This window comes from Lygodium microphyllum, chromosome 23 (assembly GCF_053477565.2).
Source record: "Lygodium microphyllum isolate KBCC chromosome 23, Lygodium_microphyllum_v1.1.10, whole genome shotgun sequence".
Classification (NCBI taxonomy): Eukaryota; Viridiplantae; Streptophyta; class Polypodiopsida; order Schizaeales; family Lygodiaceae; genus Lygodium; species Lygodium microphyllum.
This window is the reverse complement of record NC_141157.1, coordinates 81,516,780-81,537,686: the sequence shown is the minus strand read 5'-3', so window position 1 is coordinate 81,537,686 and position 20,907 is coordinate 81,516,780. Positions and strand designations below refer to the sequence as shown.

Genomic DNA, 20,907 nt, shown 5'->3' with positions numbered 1-20,907 from the left:
TTCAAACATTGCAAAGTTTTACTTTCTAATTATAGCCATTCATGTTGGGTTTCAATCACAATTTTGGATCAAGCTATGTTTGCAAAGATGCATTACCAGTTTCCTATGTATTACAGCCAGATTGGCTGTGCAGATGAGCATCTATTGCAAGCAATCTACTTTGCTACTCTTGACTTGTCACCTTGGGGGTGAAGTATGGATAGTAAAATTCTTTGGATATTGCCTATGTGGACCACTGTGTTTGCAGCTATTGAAGCAGTAGCTGGCCGTCCTGGAAAGCAATGGGAATCCTTGTTCTGATTGCTTGTTATATCATGTCAGTGGACCAGCTATCCCTTTTATTACTAGCTGAGTACACTTTTCACTGAAAAGCCCGACCGTTATAGGACAAAGGGAAAATTACCAGAATGACCCTTAAGGGTTGTAAAATCCTCATAATGACCCTCAGTTTCAAAACTCCCAAACTGGCCCTGTGAAATTGTCATCGTGACTTAAATAGAAATCAGGACTTGTAATTTGATTTAATTGAGAAATTATGAACATAAAAGGTTCAATTAGGGACTTTGGTAAATACAAGGGTTGTTTTGGGAATTTCAAACTAATACTATAGGGTCATTTGGTTAATTTTCCCAAGGACAAATTCTCCTTTGCTCTTATGAGTACAAATCAGTTCAAAACAAGGTATTAACACTTCAGAATTGTTGCATGGTAATTGCCATGAAACCATATATGATGTGAGTTATGCAATCAGAATTTCAGAAAATCAATGTTACTACCACATGATATTGTCAGTATCCTTTTGTATCATGTGACCTGCTCAATCAACATACATGTTCTATCAGACAAACCTCCTTAGCCGTCATGGCTCTAGCCCCAACTTGCAAAAAGCAGGCACACATTGACCAGCCTCCTTTTGATGCCAATATTCCCTTTCTAACTTTAAGACAGGGCCGCATTATATTATCACAGTCAGAGCTGCTACTTAACAATTCACAGCCCATTGAATATAACTGTCACTTGTTAAACAAGTAAAATTGAAGCATTCATCAATGAAAAACCAATTGCAAGAAGTATTTGATGGCAAATTTTGATAAGAGACAGCTGCCAAGTAAAGTCTAAAGAGGCAGCAGATCTGTAGCAAAAGTGCCTTTATTATGTTGGAGACAAGATGTACAAAGATCATCTTCAGACTTTGAACTGCCTTGTCTCCCAAATAGGAAGCCACCAGACACACAGGCACACACACACTCTCGGTCATCCAGCTTCTCATTATCTCACACCTGAAATCTTACTGGACTCTATACAAGTGCCTCTATACAAGCGCTTGAAAGCAAGTAGTCTGTAATCTTCCTCTGGCAGCTTTTTACAAAAAGAATGGTATGAGTTGTGCCAACTAATAGGGCTAGCATATGCACTCCCAAAGTATGATCAAATGATGTCATGTCTGGCAAATGTACATATTCACAGAAAAAATCGTATATTATCAGGGTGCATGTAAAGTGAACCATTTTTGGTAACTCCTGTGTAGAATCCCACTTGTTACAAGGGGATTTAATTATAGACAAGTTTCAACACAGGGAAAAGCACCAGGGACACAAGCCGTGGCTATGCAACAGTAAAAGCTCGTACCACCTCCACAATTGGAGCACGACACATTGGACACTTTCCACTGTTTCTTATTAACTCGGAGGCGCACTTAAGACATGTGCACATGTGTCCACATCTGCAGCCAAACATCGCATTAGTAAAGAGAGAGAGGTGCCTATGTCAGCAGTCAAAACTACAATCTATCATAAGAAAGTACCACAAAGACATAAAGAGTAGTGTGAAGCAAGTAAAGGTTCACCTGTATAAAAGAGAGTCAATATTTCTGTCACAACAAACACAGCATATGCCCCTCCTGACAGAAACCCACCTCCTACCGTCAATTGCTTCTTCTGGCACATCTGTTTACACAATATCTCAGTACTCCTCTCAAGATGCAAAAGACTACACACAATTTATAACAGAGCTTTTAATAAGAGATTTTCTCCTCAAGAACATGAACTTGAGCTTCTAAACTAGACCAATTGTGCCAAAAAAAAGTGACCCACCCTTTCCATCATACAGACGTTGAAGAGCACCAGAAAGCTCTTGCCTTACTGAACGCTGCAACTCCAGTTGCATCTCCATACAAGTTTCCATCATGCGCTGAAGATCAGACATCCCGTGTTGAAGTTTTGACATATCACTCTTCAGTTCATTCATGCTCTCCAACTCCTGTCACCAGGGAAACCTCCCAATGTTAGACCAAACACCTCCCTTTATAATGAATAATAATCATAAAGGAAATTATGTTATCAAACAGAAAACCACCAGGTAAGAAGGACGATGCAGAGGTGGGCGTGCCCATGTCCCCTGTTGCAATTCTGGCTGCCAAATTGGTACCGGAGGTGGTGGAGGGGGAGGCGGTGGCATTCCAGCTGGCAGGTTTTGCTGTCTTTGTTGCTGTTGCTGTCGCTGCTGCTGCTGCTGTGGGGAGGGACCTATCCTCCCACCTCTTGTCCAATCCCATGCAACAGGTGTCCGGCCTTGAGTTTGGAGGAATGATCTAATCAACCGATCCAATCTATCTCGAAACTCACTCGCCAAAACATTCGTAACACTTCTCCTGTTTGATTCAGAATATAGCATCAATAACATACACTAAATGCAAGGCCTAAAAGAATGCCCCTTACGTAAGAACTTCATGATCCATCCACTATAAGACATACTAACAACCAAGATAAAGGTGTGACATTAAATATAACACCATGACGACTCTGGGAACCTCTGCACATCCAACATAGTCCTTTGCAAATTGGAGCTACATTCTAGACCTTCATCTAAAGATTTGAAATCATTAACATTGATCTAGGAAAACCTGCCCGTTTCCTCATTAAAGAGCACAAAGTGTAGCAGCAAACTGAGCAGACATTCTGATATAACCCAAACGAGAGTAAGCCCAAGAAACTGAGGAGGCACTCTGATATACTCTCCGGGATAAGCATAAGCCCAAGAAATTTCAAACAGTAATATAGACCTTAGATTCAATCGGACCATTTTACTTTGAGTAATGCTCTTCAAAATGAACAAGTTGTTTGTCTGGTTCAAAAGGACTCCAACACTTGCAATCTTGTACAGCCTGTGAAAATCGTCGTGTCTATATCTTGGAAAAAATGATTTATCTTTTGAGCCAAAGTTAGAAAGAGTGAAGAGGGAGGTACCTGGCCTTGGAATTCCTATCTCGCTCTTGATTAACCTACCACATATGAGTACGCTAGTACACTTACAGCTACTTTTGAACTTCTGCCAAATTCCCCTAGTCCCCATCTACTTGTTTTGAAAAGTTGATGGCAAGGGCAAAGGTAAGGGTTTCTTGGGAGGGCAAAGATCAAGACTCCACTAAGATGTTGGGGAAGAAGATATGTTACATGATGGCCACTAGCTTGTCCAAGATCCATTGGGAGCAATGTGACCACAGATTTCCATTTGATTAGGTGAAAGGGGAAGCATGCTACACAATGCATGTATTTTCACTTGGAAGGCTAACCAAATAGGTTTTTACCCTTTCAAGCTTCCAAATCACATAAACACAATGCAAATGCAAGGGTTAATTCAAGATGGGGAAACCGCTCAGGCAACTCATACACTTGAGCAATGTCTTCACAACGGAATTGTTTACTTGCCCAAGCACCCTTTTCTCAAAAATGGCACATGGGAAAGGATGTCAATATCAAAGACCATAGAAGACAACACAAAACCTCAATGTACCAACAATGGAAAGCAATCCCCTCTGAGACCGTAGAGTCAATGCTAGGAAGGAGGTAAAACTAAAGTCAACATGGGTGTAGAAAACCTAATGCAAAAGGAGAAGAAGCACCTCAGCTGAAAGAGCTTTGATGAGAAACCACCACCATGCTAGTATCAAAGGGCACTTGAAACTTGGCCTAAGGTAGAAAACACTATCTTCGTCTCCATGTTTATCAAGAAAGCATGACTCAACAACCAAACAAGGCCAAAGATCCATGTCCACAACCAGGAGATCCTTGCCATGTTAGTCCTGAACTAAAATAGAAGGGGTAGCAAGGGAAGGGTAAGAAACCCCAAACATCCAATCAAAATCCCAATCAAACCCAAGCTAGTGAGTCACAAGGAACTTCCCAATCAAAACTCAAACCTGTGAAGATATGCTAGGGTTCGCACTAAGGAAACACAACATGTATAACCAAGACTGAAACACAAAGACTCAAATAGTGACGAGAAAAACTTAAATCCTAAATGCAAAACTCAAAACTCAAAGACAAAGAGAAGAAACTCTGAAGTGAATGAATGATGTAAATGAATATAAGGGTGTATAGAATGCCTAAGAGCAAAACAATGGAGTGTCAGAGAGTGACTTCCACAGAAGACGCATCCCAAGTGCTATGACCACTAGTCAGAGTACAAAAGACAAGGGAAACATCAAACACTAATCACCAGAGGGTTAGAAGACTGAGGCGACAACAAGGATGATGTCTGAGGTAGTGGACGGCAACAAAAATCTACAAACACAGCAAAGATGCAGCCGTACACAGAATGGAGATGGTCACTAGCTGCTGCCACGTGGAGAAAAGGGCCAAATGCAAGCTGCACACTATCACCTGACGCAAAGCAAGGGCTGCCACTTGTCACCTAGATGATGGAGTGCCGAACACAAGCAAGAGGAGACAGACTATGAGCTGGCGATGGTGAAGGGACCAAACGCAGTAGAGGAGTGAAAATCTACACAAAAGAAATTAGATTGAATGGTGGGCAGCTTGTCTATTTATAGATGTTGAATGAAACCAAACTTCCTCCTTGGATAGGGTGGTAAATAACCTAATTAAGCACTATTTACAGCAATTAACAAATTCACAAAACTAAAATGCACGCTTTACCATGTAATGTTGGACATTGGACATCCTGTTGGCCCCAAAACTGGCGCCTCTTTCGGTATTTATTTAACTTAATCGAAGAAGAAGTTGATGTGAGATTCTCCCAATCCCTTTTCGTATTCCAACTCCCCTTGCTGTCCAAAATGACCAACAAGTCTTCAATCTAATTTGCCCCTTGATTCAGGCAATCAATTGGCATTTCCCCGCTTTAATGGAGATGGAAAATGCCCCAAATTCATTGATTTTTTTATCCCTCCACTTGAATTTGATTAAAAACAGCTTCAGCCCTCTTGAATCCAAGTCTTGGAGCTTCCAATTTTTTGCACACTTCTTGAGGTTGCTGCTAAAAATGCTGAAAATTACCAGCCAATCATAACATAACATAAGACTCACTAAGAATCTTAAAAACATTGCCAGATTAACATGTGACATGTCTATTTCTCATGAGCTCAACTCATCTAGAAAAACCAAACCATAGCATAGCATAACCAAGCACAAACCATGGCTAAAACATCAATGGTATCATAACATATACTATTGTCCATGGAACCAGATGTAAAACATTGAAAACTGAGTATAATCTGATCATAAACTGATCACTTGCTGATCTGAAAACTAATCACAAACTATTGTAAATGTGACCCCAAATTGATCACACACTCATTACAAAATTTGACCAACAATCAATGTAAAAACTAATGCAAAACTAATCCCAAAAGTGACCATAAATGGTTCTCAAGCTTATCAAAAACTGAACTGAAACTTATCAGAATTTTTGTCTCAAAATTAAGGTAAATTTCATGCCAATTTGATCATAAGCTGATGCAAAAGTATAGTTCCAGTACCCGGGTGAAACTCATACTCATAGCATACATCTCACAGAGACTAGTACACTAAGTAGTGACCTCACGGCAAACCTACTGTCAGTGCAGTACCTTGGATGCATATTGAATACATCCGAGATCCACTACATACGAGAGCTGTTGATAACTGGAGGAGTGAAAGTGCTACCTCCCCCTTGAGCATCAGGTAGTAATCCCGACCCTTGCTCTACTAAACCTAATGGAGCCCAAACTAAAGTCGGCTCTTATTGAAAGACATCGAGGTAAAGCTGCAACAATTGAGGATGGTTTGTCAAGTCATCCTCTTCCATCCATTTGGCATCCATTGGTGAATAATTCTGAAATTTCACCAAGTATCTCCTAGAAACTTTACCTTTGACATTTCTTTCCTTATGTGCCAAAATCTACTGGAGTACCGAAATCTCATCCAACACCTTAATCTCAGACTGAATTTCAGCAGACATCCTCTAACACATCACCATCAAAAGGCCTCAACAAACTAACATGAAAGGCATTGTGTATTCACCAATATGGAGATAATTTCAGACGATATGCCACATCGTTGATCTTCTCTACACCTAGAAGGGCCCACACTATCTCATATTCAACTTCGCATACAGTCTTTCTCTTCCTTTTATCTTTTTCAACCTAGCCTTTTCAAATGCAGCAATACATAATCACCCTCTACAAACTGCAAAGCATGTCTGTGGCGATTAGCTGTCCTCTTTTGCTTTTCTTGCAATCTCTGAAGTGCATATTTTATCTTTGCATAGGCTACATCCAAGTTTTCCACATAATGATCAGCCTCAAAGATCTTATCCTTAGTTTGTAGAATAGGTGGTACCTTCCTACAATCCTCAACCACCTCAAATGGAGCTTTGCCCGTAGAACTATGCATTGTGTTATTGTAAGCAAACTCAACCAAGGGCTAATATTGCTCCCAGTGTCTCTCGTGGTTTAAAACATAGCACCTCAAAAGATCTAACACTATGGAATTTGCTTCCTTGGATTGACCATCTATCTATGGATGGAAGGATGATGAGAATTGCAACGTGGTACCCATATTCTCAAGCAACCCCTTCCAAAATAAATTGGTCATCCAAGGGTCTCGATCACTAATGATCGACTCTACTTGAAGATATGCTACAAAAACAATTGTATCACATGATCAGCCTCGATTTTCTTCCTTGCCAGAATGAAATGGGCTTGTTTGCTAAACCTGCAAATGATAGTCCATATTCCATCATTCCCTATAGTTGTCTTAGGAAGCTCAAAAATAAGGCTCTGCCAAGGCCTATCTGGAATTGGTAAGAGCTGCAACAAACCCAGTATCTTTTGCCTATTATGCTTTGCCTTCTGGCATACGACACATGTCTTAACAAATTGTTCTACATCATGCCTCAAAGCTAGCCAATAAAAGAAATGCTCCACTGCTTTGACTGTCGCATCAATACCTCTATGTCCTGCATACAAAGAAGCATGACTTTCAATCATAACTCTAGGCCTTAACTGCTTTGTGACACACAATTATCCATGCATCATCAAAAATCCATCTCTAAGCACAAAGTATTCATGCCTTTGGCCATTGCAAAGCTGATCATAAACATTAGCAAAGTCCGAATCAGTAACATATTGCTCTTTCATGGCATCCAACTCAGTGTGATAAACCATGCTGACGGCTGAAATTTGTGGCTTACGTGACAATGCATCAACCACAACATTCTTTTTACCATCGATATGTATAATATGAAAATGAAACATAGAGAGAAAATTTGTCTATCTCATATGCTTCTCCAACAACTTAGTCTGCGTCAGAAAGTACCTCAAAGTTTGATGGTCTGTTTGCTCTATAAAATCAACCCCCAACAAATAATGTTTTCACGTAGACAATGCATGAATTACAACCAAGAGCTCTTTCTCATAGACTTGCAAATTCTTTTCTACACCGTGAAGAATTCGGCTCTCATAAGCCACAAGTTGGCAACCTATATAAGAGCAACCCCAATGTTATTACCACATGCATCATATTGAACTATGAATGGCTTCCTTAGAACGGGCAACACAAGCCCAGGATCTGAAGTCATCTTTCTTTGGGCAGCCCACAAACATATTTTCCCGCATGCTCATGAAGGGATACGGAGCAATAAGAAGTAATTGGTAGCAATGCATCCCAAAACTTCTTATTATATTGCTCCAAATTCTTACATTCCTTAGCATCTAGCTTATTCCAAGCTGTCATGACATCCACCTCAAATGTACTTGTCAATCAATTCGATACAAACATTTGATTGAATTGTAACCACATTGACGGTGCTCTACCTTGAGTGGACAACCATTGTAATGGATTCCCTTTCAAGAAATTGGTTACCTTTTGAATCTTTGAGGACTCCGTGAAGTTCCCCCTGAATAGGCTACATCAAACGGTTGAATGAGGTCAAAGCTTTCAGCCTATCTTATACATAATTGAAGGACTCAAACTTCATTGCTTTTCCACCCTCATCGTAGTCTTTTACTGCCCCTTTGGGTGTCAAGTTGTCATACACGGTTGCAAAAAGGATGCATTTGCTGAATTTACATCAAAACCAATGCCAAACGGAGTATTTGCATGACCAACATTCATTCATTGAGCCCCATAAACATTCAAGGGTGCAGATGCAATACCAAACATGCTACTTTGTGCCCCAAGCATCAAGCCAATGCTGCCATTCTTAGGGTTTTGCACATGTCCAATCATATCCGAATACATTGGGCCTTGCACACCATGCATTGGTTGCTGCATACCATAGAAATTTGTGCCATACATTCCCGTATGTGGTCCTTGTACAACCATAGCATGAAAAATTGTGCTTCCACCAAAATAACCTTGTTGTCCCATCATAGCATGCATGCCTGACTCTCCAAAATCCATTGGATTGGCACTTCCGTAATGGCCTTGCATTTGCATTCCTTGCCCTATAGATACCAATTGCTTTACTTCATTAGCATCTTTGGGAGCTTCAAATGAAAGGTTTGGCATTATCTCCAGTGCATCTTGCTATCCCGAAGGTGTAAAAGACATCTTCTTCTTCTTGCCTTTGTTGTTCTTTTTTGAAGCATTCAAAAATTGGGTAAATTGGGGATCCTTTGCTGAATTCAGCAAAGAGATCTGCTGCTGTCCTCATCCGATTCTTGAACTGGTCATCAAATTCCTCTTCACTTTGCTGGTCATCAGCCTTCTAATGCCTTGAAGGCCGTGCATCTTGCCCAACAGCAACATTTTCTGCTTGTTAACCACGATCTGAGCCTTGTCCAAAGTCACGCATTGCATTTCCTTCATTCCCATGTGAATGTTCATACTGAGAAGCATCATCACTACTTGAGTCCATCTCATTGTATGAAGGCATATTGCTATAATTTCTCAGCTGAGAGTAAAAATCAGCACTAGCACAAAGCTTTGGCTTACAATCAAGTGCCTCGAGCCCACCAAATCAAGGGATTGAGTGGTATCCCAACAATGGAACCACGAAACCAGTCTTCCTCCTCAGATAGGGTGGTAAATAACCAAATTAAGCACTATTTACAGCAATTAACAAATTCACAAAACTGAATGCACACTTTACCATATAATCTTGGACATTGGACATCCTGTTGGCCCCAAAACCGGCGCCCCTTTCGGTATTTATTTAACTTAATTGAAGAAAAAGTTTATGTACAATGGGATTCTCCCAATTCCTTTTGGTATTCCAATCCCCCTTGCTGTCCAAAATGACCAGCAAGTCTTCAATCTAATTTGCCTCTTAATTCAAGTAGTCAATTGGTCTTCACCCGCTCTAATGGGGATGGAAAATGCCCCAGATTCGTTGATTTTCTGGTCCCTCCTATTGAATTTGACTACACATAGCTTCAACCTTGTTGAATCCAAGTCTTGGAGCTTCCATTTTTTGGCACGCTTCTCGTGGATACTGCTAAACCCTAATTTCTGCTACAAAATTAAGGTTTACAACAATAGAAAGGTTGAGAGATGAGAGAGAGAGCTGAGGAGAATGAAAATTCAGACTTTCTTCGCAAAGAACTAAAGAAAATCTGTCATTTACAGCTATTGCCTTGTCTCAATAGCTTGTAGATGCAAAGAACTGAAGAAAATCAATCATTTACTGCTACTGCCATGTCTCAACAGCCTGTAGATACTGTCACCTGCTTCTCTAGTGTCACCAACTAACACTTATGGCCAAATGAATGACCTAGGCCAACAACTAGCACCAAATACTACCAAGTATCTATGCAACATAACTTATAGCAACTTTTGCCTTTGATATCATGTGATCTCCTCGGGTCCCAAGCTCGTAAATTTACTCTAACCCCAGTTACACCTCACATATGCAACATTTACTTAACCATGTGGTTAAAAATTAATCAACATGTTAAGTGAAGTCTCAAAAATACATATCCTTATGACATTGAAAGATACCCCAAAAAGTAGGTTTTTATGGAACCACTAAAACTCTCTCGAACCGTACACCACTTTTGCCTTTTTCATTTAATTAGAAATGTTTTGATACTATCTAAAATTGCTAATCAGCTATACAACTTGTTTTAGGTCAACACCCCCTCTCTTAGGCCCAAAACAAAGCCGAAAAGAGAAGGCTTACATTATTTATCCCAAGGCATCCCATCCCAAAGCAACCAAGGCATCAGACAAAGGGTGCACATCAGTTGCCCAATGGCCTTTCAAGACTATAGAGACGATGTTTATCTTACCAAGGGAGTCTAAGTAGTCACCCTAGAGAGGACATGGCATCAGACAAAGGATACTCGTCAGTTGCCCAATGGTCTACCAAGACCTACAAAGGTGGATGGAACCACATTGAACCTTTTTTTAAAGGGAGGGTTGGAAAGTTAATTTGAGGGGTAGCGGCCAATTCAGTGACAGTGATCCAGAAGATGGAAGTAGGGGATGGTGCACCCAACACATCACAAAACAATACAAACTTACCCATCCACTCGAGGATTACAATGACAACGGAAAGATGATGAAGTATCATGTGAAAAAGAATAACTGTAATCCGCTGATGAAAACAACTTAGGATCCATCCACTGGTGCTCTACACAATGGGATACATAGTATGCAACATGTTAAAGAATACTCATGCAGTAGGTTCCATTGGGACAATGTCCCTTGTGGAAAAATTATTTACTTGTCCAAGCATGTAGTATAAAGATGATAAAATCAAGCAATGCACAAGGGAAGGTACAACAAGGGGACAAAAGACCAATGTCGAAGACAAGTGCCGAAACCTATAGAATACCACGAAGGATAGGAACCCCCTCTTAACTTGGATGTCGATACCAAACAAGGAAGAGAAACTTGATAATGTCAATCTTCATGAGGTGCCAAGAACCATGTGGATGAAGATGATGAAACATCCCTATTGGAAGAGCAAGGATAGAAGTCACCGCCATGATAGTATCAAGAGATGTTGCACAATCCGCCACAAAAAAGGAAACCTCCATGTTAATAGAAGAGCAAAACTCCAAGTAGATGAAACCATGAAGGAACGGCGAGCAACTCTTGTCTCCAGCTCAGAAAGAACAAGTGCAAACCTGCATATTAGCCCTACACTGAAGTACAAAACCTTGCAAAAGATACCAAAATCTACAAGCACAGAGGTGAGTAGTGAAAGTCTAAAAAAGCAAAAGCCAAGTATGTAGCCACCAATATGTACGGCAAGGTGGAAAAGTGATCCAAGAAGGTGCAATGGATGCCCTAGAAATGGATGCACAAAGTGCAACAGGTGAGCTACCAGCAAACCAATCAGCTAATCCTTCAAGAGTAGTAAAAAATATAGACTACTAAGGTTATCCGTGTGCCATATGTTCAATGGCCACATGGACAAATGAAGCTAATGGTGCAGCAACGGAAGGCATAGCCCCTGTGCGAGACATTACGAGTTAAAATCGAGACACATGTGAGTTTCACACAAAGACTAGCCTCCACAATCACCCCAAGATACTCTTTAGAAGAGCACCGGCTTTGATACTATGTGAAGATATGCTAGGGTTTGCACTAAGGAAACACAACATGTATAACCAAGACTAAAACATGGACTCAAACAATAACAAGTAAAACTCAAACCCTAAACACAAAACGCAAACGCAAAACTCAAAACTCAAACACAAAGAGAAGAAACTCTGAAGTAAATGAATGATATAAATGAATGTAAGAACGTACAAAATACCCAAGGGCAGAGCAATGAAGTACGGAGGAGAGAGACATCCACTGAAGGCGGATCCCAAGTATTGTGACCACCAATCAATTACAATGGATGATGCATTGTTTAATAATGATGAGGAAAAGATTAAGTTTTATAAGCATTTGCTAAAATTGCGATATGAGGTTGAGTATGCAAAGCAATTGGCACATGGTTAAACTTCAAATAAGATGGTTGCACATTGGCAAGATGAAAAGATGGAAAGAGAAAACCATCATGTAGACAATCTTCCAATAAAGAAGATGAAAATTCATAAACTCAATTTGGATGATTAGTGGTGGCCGCCAACTACCACCAAGTGGGAAAAAGGGCCAGATGCAGGTTGCAAACTGTTACCTAATGCAAAGGAAGGGCTCCCACACTTGTTGCCTAGCTGATGGAGTGTCAAACGCAGGCAAGAGGAGATAGTCTGTGAGTTGGAAATGGCAAATGGACCAAACACAATAGAGGAGTGAGAACATGCATCCCAAAAATTAGGCTTTTGAGGAACTACTAAAACTCTCTCAAACCATGTACCACTTTTGCATTTTCATTAATTGAGCATGGGGCTGTTTAAAAATGCTAAATCAGCTATAAAGCATGTTTTAGCTCAACAAAGCCCGAGCAGCAAAATGTACCAAAGAAAAATCGGTATTGTCAACATTGTCAAAAGGCTGGTCATTTTGACGACAAGTATCGTTTAAAGGTTAAGGGCAGTCCACCCAAGACTCACATCTCGAGCAAATCTGATGAGTGCACTCCCTCCCCTCCCCTCCATAGCTGAGATAGCAAGGTAGATCCACTCCTCACATCTTCTGCTCCATCTTCACCTGAGGAGTTTTCAAAAATGTCTACTCATCATATGTTGTGGAATTCAGTTATCCTCAAGCACATATTGTCTTCCTCGAGGACTGACTTCATGAGTCCCCCCCTTCCCACTCAGAGTTGAACTTTCCTTGGCGTACACAGCCAAAAGCACTTGAGCCCACTTTCTCTAGAGACAATTCGGCCCACAGCAAATTGTGGAGCCTTCCTCCGATTCAAATCTGAGAACTCTATCCGCTATCATAGGGGAAGAGGTCATAATTATTTTAACAGACAAGATGCACAAGAGTACCAGTCTAATAGCAACCGCAGACATTCCTGTCGCATAGTCGGCATGGCAGACATGGTACACATTCCAGGAAATCTTCTTCTCGGCCCCAACAAAAGAATGTTAAGCAAGAGAAGAAAAAAGAGCTTAAATGTTACTTATGCGGGAGTTCATCACATCTAGCAAACACTTATCCCACTAAAAAGAAGCAATCCACCAATTCGGCAAAGGTCAACATGCACTCTATAAGTGAAGATAGTTCCAATGACTATTCTTCTGATGACTATGATAACTAAGTGCTTATGACTCTGATCTTTCCAGTGAAGAAACTGATAGTGAAAGCTCGTAGTATACCGCGACAACTCTTTCTGAGATTGAATCTAAAGTCATGGAATCTGAAGAGACGTCTCTTTCTTCTGAATTTAAAGATGAAGCCCTCCATACTGAATCCAGCTTGGAGATGACACCCTCTGAAACGACTACCTCTAATAGTTCTATACATTCTGCCTCTTTTGTGCTTGTTAATGCACATCCTGTACATTTTCCAGGTAGAAAAGATAGAGCCTTTCTTGGTGCAACTTCTTCTACTACTAGTGGATCTTCCTCCCGAAGATACAAAGGCAAACAAAAGTAATATGAGTCTGAAGATGACAGTGATAAATCTGAAACAGCATTGTCAGACAAAAAGGCCAAAGACAAAATTAGACAAGAATTCTTTAATAATCCTTATGACTTGCCTAAAACAAGTACCCTTAGTTCTAAGACAAAATCAAAGGCAAATATGTTTGTTCCGCATAATTTGGAACAAATGCATAATCCCAGAACTGCTACCCAAGTACTACACTCTCTATCTTCTACATCTTACTCTACACAAAAAGAAGGAACAGAAATGCTTCATGCCTTCACATAAATGCAAATAGAAAGCCTTCAAGAGAATCCTCTGCAGTCAAAAACAACTTGCTCAAGGAACAACAGAAATATTAACTGAATTACACAGCCAAGTAGCAGCTGCAGACATCCCAGCCAAGCCAGTCAATCAGATCCGGATGACACACCCTAAACAAGTACACAGAGCCAATGCTTTGACTAGAGGTGGCCCAATTCTTATGATTTATGTGCAACTAAAGAATATGCCGCAGCTTTCTTTATATGTGGATGCACTACTGGAGACAGGTTTGAGTCTCACAATTGCTCCCTATGAATTGTTTCCTCCCAACTATATCAAAGTAACAAGTCCTATCATTGTAGAATTATCGAACAACAAAAAAGTGACATTGATACATGTGACCCAACCCTATTTACATCTTGGCTAGATAAAGGTGCCCATCGAGATACAACTAATGAAGCAAATGAGATATGATTTACTAACTGGCATAGATATTTTACATCTCGTCCCTAAACTTTTTGGGCCAAACATTTTACTGCATTCTACTTGGGGAAAAAGGCCGATATCCCTTTACTTCCTAAAATTGGCCAAAGTATTTATACTCTTACTGAAATTCCCTCTCCATAAAAGACAACTACAAAGACTAACTGGATAGAGACAGAAAAGCAAAAGTACATTACTGAAAGCAAGCAGATCATAGAACATTTGCAATCTTTTATGCATGAGGATCCACTCATGTATAAGGAGAAAAGAATCAATTTTGCCATTTCTCTACCTCTAAAGCCCAATGTCGTTCCTACCAAGGCAATTCATTCTGGAATGAAAGAAGAGGATTTAATCCTTTGCAAGCAAGAAATCCGGACATTGTTGGATAAAGGTTTAATAGAACCAACCATATCTTCATGGGCTTATCAGGCTTTCTATGTCAATAAACACTCCGAACAAAAAAGAGATAGAAAAAGGATGGTAATCAACTACAAACCTTTGAATGCTTATCTCATCGAGCATGGATACCTTGTTCCTTTAAAGGATATTTTGATTTAAAAACTTTAAAAAGCTAATATTTTCAGCACGTTTGATTTGAAATCAGGGTTTTGGCAACTTTCTCTCAAGCCAGAAGACCACTATAAAACTAGGTTTTGTGTCCCTCAAGGACATTATCAATGGATGGTGCTACCATTTGGCATCAAAACAGCACCCACTTATTTTCAAGCTTGGATAAATGCAATTTTCTAAAGGTTTCCTTTTTGTGTTGTTTACATTGATGACATCTTAGTGTTTTCAAACACTATTAAAGACCACATTGAACATTTACAGCAATTTATTAAAGTTGTTGAAGAAGCGGGCAGTTGGCTAAGGTGTTTGGTAGGTCTGCTACAGTATTTTGTACGCCAGGAATATGTTGGAAAGTTACATCAAGGGCATCAAAGAGTAAGGACCACCTTAGCAATCTTTTGTTGAAGAAGCACACGTCCCTCTTGCCAGCAGTGTTTCATACCACCCTTAACAAGATCAAGGCATACCTGTTAGGCATGAATCAACACGATTCCCTGAGCAAAAGTGGTTTTGTGCACGTCATCACATCTTGCATCCAATGGCAAGTTGATGCTCTAATACCAATGAAATGTCCCCCCTAGGGTCCAACCTGTACACAAGACACGATGCAAGTCAAACTCACAATAAAAGGGATTGGACATCAAACTCACCTCCCAACCATAGAGCCAAATGGGCTTACCCCTAACCCTGGGAGTTAGCAGCACTCTGGGTCACAACCACATCCCAAGGACTAGCGTCCTATACCATCCCACACCATCCCGAAGTACATATGCATTGACCAACAAGCCAAGAGTCCAAAAGTGTGTCAGAAGTAATGTAGCAATGGAAGTACATATGCATTGACCAACAAGCCAAGAGTCCAAAAGTGTGTCAAAAGTGATGTAGCAATGGAAGCATGGACAAGTGCTGAAATAAACTATTGAACACAAGATAGAAGATAAAGGAAACAAAAGAACAAAAGAACATCGCAAAGAAAGAGAACTCAAAGATGTGCTCAGGAAATGGAATCCATATATCAAACACAAGAATGAAGCGTACAATTGTGAGTCATTGGCAATATGGGCACTGGCACCAGCACCTCTCTCCAATAGAAGACCACCTAAAGAATGATAATGATTGAATGAGAGGAGGAGCAGCCACTGAATAAATAGACCCAAAATATGACAAATATGGTAGCTGGTTGGCTAGCAATAAATGCCCAAATAATCACTAAAATAACAACTATAAAATGCCTAAATTACCTAATAATATCAAGCATAGCCCAAACTCACACATGAACTAACTAGATTGCTAACATTTCCCTCAGATCATAGGTGTTCTGATACAATACAATGATACATTGCTAATCATATACAACAAAGAACCACCAGAGTAGAACCATGGATACCCAAGTAGTGGGTGATCAAGTCACCACCAAGGTGCCTCAGAGAGAACCTGAGGTCAATGTCGATTGTACCAACTCCAAAAATAGAGAAAAGTCATAATAGATCACCATGTCTGTCATCAACAATGTCTCGCATTAGCATACAAGACTATCTTGTCAAAAATGCCTCTAAACATATGTGACCATGAATTCCCCGCCTTTGGCCAAGACAGCCAAAGTGTCCCCTCGTATGAGCTCAAGACTAGGAGCCAAGCCCACTCTCTATCAAATAAACAGCCCATCATGAACCTGGATGTCAATCCCAACTCTAAGATTTGAGCCTACCAAACTTCAATTGATGCGTCACACATGAGCTGAGCTTGATCTGGGCTGGGCATTTTTATTAGGTATTTTAGGTATTTTTCTGGTATGGCATTTTATGTCATTGGGACATTTTATGCACCAGTCGGCCAGCATTAATGCTGTCCGACCAGCATTATTGCTCCCCACTTTTTCAGCCTATTTATACTCAGTGGCTCCTCCTCAGTCAATCACTTCATCTTCACCATCTGCAGACTCTGTGGAGAGAGGAGCCAGTGCCAGTGCCCACGCAGCCAGTGACTCACTGTTGTATGCGACTGTCTCGTGTTCAGATATATGGATTCCATTTCCCGTGCATACATCTGAGTTCTCATCTGTATCGTGTTCTTTCTTTTCTCTTTTTGTCTTGTGTTTCAGCAGTTTATTTCAGCACATGTTTATGCTTTCACCGCTGCTCCACTTCTGACAGCATTTAATACGCAAGTTGATGAATATGCGATTGGATGAGTCAAAGTCTACAACTGAGCACTTGAGTGCATTTATAGGCATTTTTAATCAGCTCAAGGATGCAAATTTGGACTTTGATGATAAGTTGAGGCCGGTCGTTTTAATCATGGCATTGCCTGATGCTTGGGAGACCTTGGTAGTTTCTCTTAGCAATAACCCTAATCTCTCATATGATGGGGTGAGGGGTAAAATCTTGAATGAAGAAATTAGACGTATGTCTAGTGGAGAAGACAGCAACTCAGCTTATAATGTAAGAGGTAGGGCTGAATAGAAAAATGCAAATGTAGGACAGAGAAACAGGAGCAAGAGCAAAGGAAAGGAAAAGAGTGACATGCCTTGCTATCATTATGGTCGGAAGGGCCACAATAAACCTAATTGCAAGTATTACAAGAAGGAACAAGAGAGTAAGAAGCATGCAGGAGATAAAAAGGAGGATAAGATAGACGCATTTGAGGCAGCCAAAGGCAATAAAAAGGCCAATGTGTGCCTCTAGTGTAGTCATAGAGAAGCTTTCGGATACAGAGGCTGATGTATTATGTGCAGTTGATTATGATGCCCTCGTATGTCAAATGTAGGATACACAGATTACCGAGGCTGATGTGATTGATGCACTTTTGTCAGTTAATGATGGTGTCACTCAAACTTGGATTGTAGACTCTAGTGCCTCTTTCCATGTAACTCCTTGCTTGGAGTGTTTTGTTATGTTCGATGTAGGCAGTTATGGAAAGGTGTATCTTGGAAATAACCATGCTTGCAACATTGATGGGATTCGCAATGTACACGTGTCTTTAGACAATGGGGAAGAGCTTGTTTTGAAAGATGTCAGATATGTGGCTGGCAAGCATTAAAAAGAGTTTACTATATGTTGGTTAGCTTGACTTGCATGGTTACACTACATTGTTTGGTGGTGGTTTGTGGAAAGTGAAAAAGCGTTCCATGCTGATTGCAAAAAGAACCAAGAAGGGCACTTTGTATTGTTTGCACTGTAAAGCTTTGAATGGCAAGTTTCTTGCAGTTGCTGAAATTGGCAATCACTTGGAGTTATGGCATAAGAGATTAGGCCATATGAGCCAGAAAGGACTTGATATCCTTACCTCTCTCAAGAGGGTTGATGGAAAAGGCTCTAAACTTGACTTTTGTAATGAGTGACAGTTTGAAAAGCAAATAAAAATTTCCTTTTATTCTGATGTCTCTCGTAAGTCCAATGTCTTGGACTTAGTGCATTCTAAAGTATGTAGTATGCCCGTGACATCGTTGGGTGGTGCTGCATATTTTGTCTCCTTTATTGATGATTATTCCAAAAAGATTTGGGTATACTTGTTGAAAAAGAAAGGTGAAGTGTTTGCTGTTTTTAAAACTTTTCATGCATTTGTGACCACTCAGACAAGTAGAAAGCTGAAATGCTTGAGAACTGATAATGGGAGTGAGTTCACATCTACTGAATTCAAGTCGTTTTGTGACTTGCATGGAATTAAGAGGAAGCTTACAACTCCTTACAGCCCTGCTTCAAATGGGATGGCTGAAAGATGCAATAGGACTTTATGTGAAAGAGTGTGATGCATGTTGTCCACTGCTAATCTCCCTCATGAATTTTGGGGAGAGGCACTCAAAACCAGGGTTCACATTTGCAACTGCTCTCCAAACAGGTCCTTAAATAATGGCATCCCTGAGGAGGTTTGGTCTAGCAAATCGGCCTCATATGACCATTTACGTATATTTCTTTTATGCATGTTAGAGATGAGGTGAGGAACAAACTTAACCCAAAATCCACCAAAGGCTTTTTCATGGGCTATGGTGATGAGAGTGAATTTGGCTACAAAGTGTGGTTACCTCAATCCAAGAAAATTATTCGCAATCGTAATGTTGTGTTTAATGAGGAAAATTTGCTGAAAGGTGTCAAAAGATGACGTACCAACGAGACAATAGGGTTTGCGGGAAGGAATACAAAGTGAACTCGGCAAACATGGGGAAGAGAAGAGAAGAGAGAGAAGAAACTCTGATGAATGGAATGATGAAGTTCTGAATCATGGAGTGAATGTGATACAAGGGAACAAGGGTGTTGCAGCACAAGGAAGAAGATGAAGACAGCCACGAACCACGAACCGCAATGTCCTCTTGAGGGGTGTGAGGGCAATGGAGAGGTTTGAGAGAAGAAGTGACGAACTGAATGAATCAACTGTAAAGAATGAGAGAGAGAGAGTGCATATAAATAGGCACAATCAGTCTAGGGTGGCGCCCCTTTTTGGGGCTGCAAACCCTAAACGCAAAACGCAAAAACCCGAAAACGTTCACTGCTAAAGAATGAGGGTGAAGGGTGAAGGGTGAAGGGTGAAGGGTTTCTCAAAACCCCCTCTCAGGCCCAAAAAGGGGAAGAAGAGAAGAGTGAGGTGGAAATGGAATGCTACATGCTAAAGAATGCTCATGCAGCAGGTGCCACTTGGACAGTGTTCCTTATGGGAAAATTGTTCACTTGCCCAAGCGCCCTAGTACAAAGATGAGGAAAACATACAATGCATAGGAGGAATGTCAAACTTTGTGTGGTGTCGAGAACCATAAGGATATGTCCGTACTCGATCTCAGGAGTGGGCTCCGTGCTAACCAAGAGACGAAGAAGATCCACCCTGTAATCTAAGAATACCACCTGAAAGGAGACCTTTGAAGATAGTCAAGAGACTAGATGAGCTACAAAACCCAAAACTCAACCTCGCGAGAGAAGTCACTAGCTCCGTGACTCCATGCTGGAAGGAATACGAAGGCCTAGTCACCAAGCCGCTGCTAAAGATCCAAGGGCCCCAATCTAAGTAGATCCTCTAGATCCTGAGTAAGAGTAGAGGAAATGACTACTCATGGAGAGCCATTCCTTGAAAGTGAAAGGTGGTGGTGTGTGAAGAACTTCATGGCATATAGGGTCCCTCTCTGAATCGGAAGGAGTAGAAGTAGGAACCTCCTCTAAAGCCGAAGAACTGGAAGCCCCCTTTGAGGGCGAAGTAAGAAAATTCCCCTCTGAAATCCCAGTCTAAGAGAGAAGGGAATCCAACCACTCATGACTCACGGACTGCGAAGCATCTGATGACGAAGGAAGTGTTGACGGTCGTGCCGAAGAAGGTATTTGGAGCTCGAAAGAAGAAGCTGGAAAGCACCCAGAAGTAGCCTCTCGAACCCAAGTGAAAGAGGGTAGGGAAGAAGGAGACTCAAGATGGGGAACAATTGCACGCTCTCAGGAGAGTGGACTGTGGAGAAAATTTGGGCCGTGGAAGCCATTGTACCCGGAAGTGGATGGGGGAAACCTATGTGCTATGGGGTGGTCTCCTGGAGGGCTTATCGCCTCGTAAGGTCTTAGAGCCTCCATGTGCTCAAAAGGACTTAGTGCACGTCGGGTGCAGCTTATTGCCTTGAGCATATTACTTCAATAACTGATCCAAAACGATCTCTATGGCCCAAAAAGGAGAGGTGGAATAAGAAGTGCTTGGTGAAAGACACATATACTTTGGGGGGGTGGGGAGAAAAGGTCAATGTCGACAATCATTAGTGAAAGGACTGTTCTTGCCGCAGTAGGAACACCCAATAGACTAGGAATCTGTCAATGGAGACACCATGGTACCAATGTGGCAAATTGAAAAAGGGAGGGGAGAAGGGAGAAAAAGGATATCTCCCAATGCATAGTAAAATGATAGAGAA

At 40.9% G+C, this 20,907-nt stretch overlaps 1 protein-coding gene across 4 annotated transcripts in view; it reads right to left on the bottom strand.

Annotated features, from left to right (window-relative positions):
- Positions 1-1,108: 1,108 nt before the first annotated feature.
- LOC148016393 (uncharacterized) overlaps positions 1,109-20,907 on the bottom strand; it is a 38,606-nt gene continuing 18,807 nt past the window's right edge. For 3 of the 4 annotated variants that reach the window (XM_087664748.1, XM_087664747.1, XM_087664749.1), the window contains 4 exons: positions 2,356-2,650; positions 2,094-2,259; positions 1,847-1,946; positions 1,109-1,723 (listed from right to left, as the gene is read on the bottom strand). In XM_087664748.1, the coding sequence (XP_087520874.1) occupies positions 1,606-1,723; positions 1,847-1,946; positions 2,094-2,259; positions 2,356-2,650 (679 nt within the window). In that variant the 3' untranslated portion in view covers positions 1,109-1,605. Of the gene's footprint in view, positions 1,724-1,846; positions 1,947-2,093; positions 2,260-2,355; positions 2,651-2,681; positions 5,287-20,907 lie in introns of those variants that run through there. The other variant, XM_087664750.1, reaches the window with a different exon arrangement.